The following is a 5,754-nucleotide window of genomic DNA, read 5'->3' as shown; positions in this document are numbered from 1 at the left end:
TTAAAAATATTATTATTGTATAAGAAAGAAAAATTATGAACGAATTTACAATATTGTCATTCATTAATTGCACTGAAAAGATAAATTTAAATAATTGAAAATATATATCATAAATACTTAAAAGTATAATAGAATAACATTAATAATGATTTGATATTGCAAAACGACTTAAAGGTATAATAGAAAAAATAACATTAATTATTCTTTTTTTAGTAGAAAAAAAGGGTCAAAGGTCCAAACAAAAAGACACACTAGGCAACAAGCCTCACATAAGAACCAATATAATCATATACAAGCACTTGATTTAACTCTAAAGGACAATCTCCAAACCAAGTGCAATCTTTTAAGTCTGATAAGTCAAGTTTGACCAGATAATCAGCACACCGTTTAAATTCTCTAAAAATATGCTCAAAACGCAAAGCCTCAAAATTCCTAACTTGAAGAAAAATACGTCTAACCCAATTCGAACCATGCCTTTGCACCAGATTCGACCCATCAAGAGCTTTAACAACAAACTTGTTATCTACTTGAATAATAAGCCTCTTGAAACCTTTCTTCCAAACAAAATCCAAACCGGTGATTACTCCCTAGTAAGACTCTTGCAATTGCCAATGATCTTGTGAAAATCACCCAGCCACCAACCATGGATGTCTTTGAATAGACCCCCACAACTAGCAATCTTCCTGCCATTGACAACCCCATCAAAATTTAAACAAAACCAATATGTAGGAAGATGACGTCACAACACTATAAGTTCTCTGTTATGCAAGGGTTGCACTTTATTCTGAAGGTTCCTACTGACACGATATAGAGAAACATTCTTACAAATTTCATTCTCCAAATTTTGAGGCATAACAAAATGAAGATCACAAAGTCTCTTATTCCTCATGACCCATATATGATAACACTCGTAGGTCCACATAGCAGCCCAATCAGTTCTAGAATTCTGCAATTGCTGAGACAAATTCATCTATAACCAACCTTTTAAATCAACGAAGAAGAAATTGAGCTTGTTATCATTGCTAACCAAATAGCTCCAGATTCTTTTGAGAACAATGCAGTCCCATAAGGCATGCAAACTAGTTTCAGGATAATCCATATAAACATCACAATATTTGTTTCTCAACTGGAGGCGGTTCAGATAAACACTAGAGACGATTCCATTATGGAAAACTTTCCAAATAAAACTCCTAATCCGCTCAGGGACCTGCAATTTCCAGATAATGTCCCAATGCAAACTAGGAGCATCTTCAATATTGGCTCAGATATCCATACATACTCGAAATGGAGAAGACCCCAAATTAGGAGGTCCCACCCCAAATACAAATATCCTCAATAGAATTAGAGAAACTATGGGGATGAATGACACAAATTTAATCCAAAAAGAGCTAAGGAAAATACCTACGAAGCAAATCCTAGTTCCAACAACCATCTAGAGTGATGTGCTCGGCCATATGACTAGAGCTATTCCTGAGGGCAGGCTGATGTAAAACATGATCCATAAGCTTCAAACCAGGGGCAACCCAAGCATCCTCCCACACTCTAATAGTTTTATTGTTTCCCAATTTCCAGTAAGACATTTTGTCAAGATTTTGTCTAAGATTAACTAAAGATTTTCAGAGACAGGAATCATAAGGTTCGACAGACATACTACCAGAAGAAAGTATCAGAGAAGAATACTTACTTTTTCAGAATATTGCATCAAATCACATTGCCTTTGCTATTCAAGTTCCAACCAAACTTGGGTAGGCAAGCTTTATTCATGATCCCCAGGTTTCTAAGTCCAATACCGCCTTGATGTTTCTCTTTACTAATGACACTCCATCTAACCGAATGAAGGTGTTTTTTTATCATCATTGTCTCTTAAGATGAAGGCTCATTAATACTTCTAAATCTTTTAAATGCAGTCTTAAGAATAGCCATTGTCATCATGGTGTACGTGGGCAATGCTTCAATCATAGCCTTAGCCAAAGTAACTCTGTCAGCAGCAAAAAATAATTGGCTGCTCTTCTAAGTGGTCAGCTTAGACTGGACCTTCTCAATTAGATAACATTAATTATTCTTTGATATTGCAAAAGAACATGTATTTTAGTATAAATTTTAGAGAGTATAATTTATGAACACACGGGTCTCTTTAAGAGATATTTTAACATTTTTTTTATTTCTTCTATTTAAAATAATCTTTTGTATGTTTAATTATCCAATAATCAAAATTTTACTTTTTAAAAATAAATAAATAAAATATCACAAATTTGAATGCATATGAATTAAATTAACAAGCTAAATACTTTTATCTAAAATATATATCTAATTTGGTAAATTATGAAAGTTCAGTTGCAAATTAAATCTCATTAAATTATCTTTAAAAATATGGTTAAATATTTATTATTTTGTTTTGTGTTTATTTATTATATAAAATATATGTACAAAAATAAATAAATCAAAATCAATACCTAAAAAAAAGAAAGAAGTATATAGAAAAAAATGCACACACATTTTAAAAATTTGTTACATAGATGACAGATTCACCTTTTTATATTTATACACACAAAATTGTAGTGATAAATTCTTATGACAGAAAACTCATCATAATAAGTTTTTTACCACAGAAAAATCATAATAATAGAATGGAGATGATATCTAGGTCTTTTAGCAAAACAAACCAGCTCATAACACGAAAACAACGAGGACCCGTTTCCTACGAAAAATTGAAATCCGATTTAGGGATTCCAGAAACCAAAACATTCATTTGCCCTAATTTCAAACATCCAATTACGCAATTCCTAAAATCCCAATCATGCGTACACACAACGCCGTAGAGGTGGCGAAGACGGTGCTTGAAGTTGCCGACGTCGCTTGGACCGCCGTGGAATGCGGCCACCATCTCCGTCACCATAATCCCGCTGCCACCCCAAACGATAACGCCAACCATGCTTCTGATCATGACTTAGAGTCTCTTCAATCGGAAAATCGACGTCTCAGGAGTTTGCTTGATCAGAATCTTAAGCTTCTTCATAACCTCTCCGAATCAAATTCATTCATCAACAATTGCCCTCCCGATGTATATACACGTAACCCTATTCCTTCTTTTTCTAATAAAATTTTCTCAATTTTCATTAGAAACATGTTAATTTGTTCTTTATTACGTAGAATAATGCTTAAAATGAACAAATTAAATGTAATCGGTAAGTCTCGGTGTTGGCTTGTCAGGCTTGGTGTCGTGTTTCCGGTATCTGTGTTTCACAGTGTTTTTGTTATTGTTATGGTTTCTATTTTTAACATTTATGTTTTGGGTGTCATTTGGTTGTAGTTGCACGTGCGATTAGCTGCTACAGTTAGGTCTGATGAGTACTTAACTCGGCTCAAGTTTCTACAAAAGGAAACTGCTAGTGGTGGAAATCAATTTCCTTTTAAGGAGGCAACTGGTATGTATGTAGTTAAATTTGTCTGCTGTTGATGACATGGTGGACTATTTTGATATTGATGACTTGTTCTTGGGTTTTTTTGTTGGGATTTGATATAGAGGTTGATTATCGATCCGCTGATATTTTAATCAATGTGGACGCTAAAGAGCCGAGTTGGTGGGTTTGGGTTGCTGATGAGACGGATCCGGTTAATTTTGAGGAGTGTAGTGGAATTGATGATGAGAGTTACTTGATCATCAGTGAGGAACATGTGGTTGATGGAGTTGCTAACTTTATGGCAAGATGCATTATGTCAAACCCGAAAGCCCTGGTATACACACTCACTCACTCAATGAATATGCCAAAATGGATTGTTATAAATTTGTTTTATGCTGCATCTTACATTGTTTGCTTCACTATAATTGCAGAAGTTGTCACCAGAGGAACTACAGGAAAGTAAGTTTGCTGTCAGATTACTATAAAGCTGATGCTTATTGAGTAGAAAAAAGTCTGATTCTTATTCTGTAGAATTTCTACTTATTTTATAATAAGTCTGTCAACCGTTGACAGTGTTTACATTGACACGATCGTGAATGAAGTATCGAACTACACGTCCCTTTTGCTATTGTGATAAATTAGTTACAAAATGTTTCTCTCATGTTTTAAATCATCTAATGACAGATCTGTCAAAAGCATTTGCTGGTACAAGCAAACTGGAAAAGATTTTAGATATTTGGAATGCAGGGAAGTTGTTTTATACGCTTTCTACATGGGGGCTTGCTTTGGCAGGGTAACACACACACACTCTCTCCCTTTATCTCTAAAACTGTTGTCATGCTTTCAAGTTGTTTTTCACTTGAAATTTTGTTCATTGTCTTAAAGCTTTAATTCAATTTCATTACAGGCTGTACCAAAGCCGTTCGTTGTTAAAAGTTGCAGCAAAGGGTGTTCATTCAGGCGGTAAACTCGCTCTCAAGTTGAAGGCTCTAAAGATGGCTGCTCCATGAACATGGCAAATGTATGGCACATGCTAGGACATGGAGCTTGAAGTCCCTTGTTTGAAGAAACCAAATATTATTTTCTTCATACAAGTTATTGCTTTTGTATATAGTTTGTAAATAACACTGTTATTTGCTATTTGTTGATGCAACCCTGCATCCGATTCCAACTACTTTGCTGCCTCGTTATAAATGGTATTGACTATTTAATTCATGAATGATTTAATGTTGGTGTTTTCTTACACTCCTCGTTACAAATGGCATTAACATTTCAGAAATGATGTTTCCCTCCACTATCTTAGTTTTTAATATGGTATTGAGAATCATTCTATCCACGGCCGTTGTAAATTCTTATCTACCACTCTCTGTTTTCCATGAGTGGCCTCCACTGTTGTCTCTGTGATCCAGCACTAAATTTGCAATTACCGATGATAAGAATTTCACTTGTGACAACATGAGTTGGATATCAATGCACATAATCTGGTGATTTTCTTGTGTTCTGTGGATTCAGTACGGATTGCCAAGTGAAATCCTCTAGTGTGTTCTTGGTTGTGCTCATGCTTATAAAGAAGCGTGTGCAAATTTGCTTGCGTCACTTGAAGATTCAGAAGTTTCTTGCAATCAACATGTTGACATCATTTTTGAAGGATTGTAGGAATTTGGCTATGTTGTTTATATAGTTGAGAGTAAATTTGAGACAGGGGATCTGAACGAAGTTGAAACTCTGCTTCTTCTGGCTCATAAATTACACCTTCAAGAACAAGACACTTCGTTAATTCATATTCAAATGCTCCTTGTACATCAACACCTCCTTAGGGTGCTTCAAATTTTGTCATCGTGTCTTTACCTGCTGATACCGCTTCAATAAGCAATTCCACAAAGCTCACATTAAACCAATGAATGTGAAACAAGCTCTCCTTGACCCGTTTTGCATGCTGCCATGAAAAAGAAATTCCAGGCTTTCTTAAAATAAAACTTGGACTTTAAGTAGAGTGCTTCGGAAGAGTCTTTTAAGTTGTGTTTTTTGGACGAGTCTTTAAGTTGGGATTTTTGGGCGAGATTTTAAGTTGAATATCTTGGGAGAGGTTTTAAGTTAAGTCCCTCAAACAAGACTTTAAGTAATGTTTCTCATGTGAGACTTAAAACTGAGTCCCTCTGACAAAACTTTAAGTTGAGTCTTTCAGGTGAAAGACTATAAGTTTAATCATTCAGACGATACTTTATGATGGCGAGTCTATCTACCTCTTAGTGTTTTGTTGCCTTGCTAGAAGAGATTTATAACATCTTCCTCCGAGATCTCTTTAACGATCATGTTCTATGTTCTACTTATGTGCCAATTTGTCTAATTTGGA

The 5,754-nt window shown here is 34.9% G+C and overlaps 1 protein-coding gene across 1 annotated transcript; it reads left to right on the top strand.

The window, feature by feature from the left end:
* Window positions 1-2,602: 2,602 nt before the first annotated feature.
* Window positions 2,603-4,644, top strand: LOC127092290 (uncharacterized). Its single transcript, XM_051031133.1, has 6 exons — window positions 2,603-3,061; window positions 3,311-3,425; window positions 3,524-3,735; window positions 3,833-3,860; window positions 4,086-4,194; window positions 4,309-4,644. The coding sequence occupies exons 1-6, from the start codon at window positions 2,798-2,800 to the stop codon at window positions 4,409-4,411; spliced, it is 831 nt and encodes a 276-aa protein (XP_050887090.1). The 5' UTR covers window positions 2,603-2,797; the 3' UTR covers window positions 4,412-4,644.
* Window positions 4,645-5,754: the final 1,110 nt, after the last annotated feature.

This window comes from Lathyrus oleraceus, chromosome 6 (assembly GCF_024323335.1).
Source record: "Lathyrus oleraceus cultivar Zhongwan6 chromosome 6, CAAS_Psat_ZW6_1.0, whole genome shotgun sequence".
Classification (NCBI taxonomy): Eukaryota; Viridiplantae; Streptophyta; class Magnoliopsida; order Fabales; family Fabaceae; genus Lathyrus; species Lathyrus oleraceus.
This window is presented reverse-complemented; position numbering and strand designations above follow the sequence as displayed.

Excerpts from the sequence above, each read along its gene's own strand:
- LOC127092290 (XM_051031133.1), top strand. The coding sequence starts at position 2,798 with ATGCGTACACACAACGCCGTAGAGGTGGCGAAGACGGTGCTTGAAGTT. Across the intron at positions 3,861-4,085 it reads ACCAGAGGAACTACAGGAAA|ATCTGTCAAAAGCATTTGCT; the intron begins GTAAGTTTGCTG and ends ATCTAATGACAG. Across the intron at positions 4,195-4,308 it reads TGGGGGCTTGCTTTGGCAGG|GCTGTACCAAAGCCGTTCGT; the intron begins GTAACACACACA and ends ATTTCATTACAG.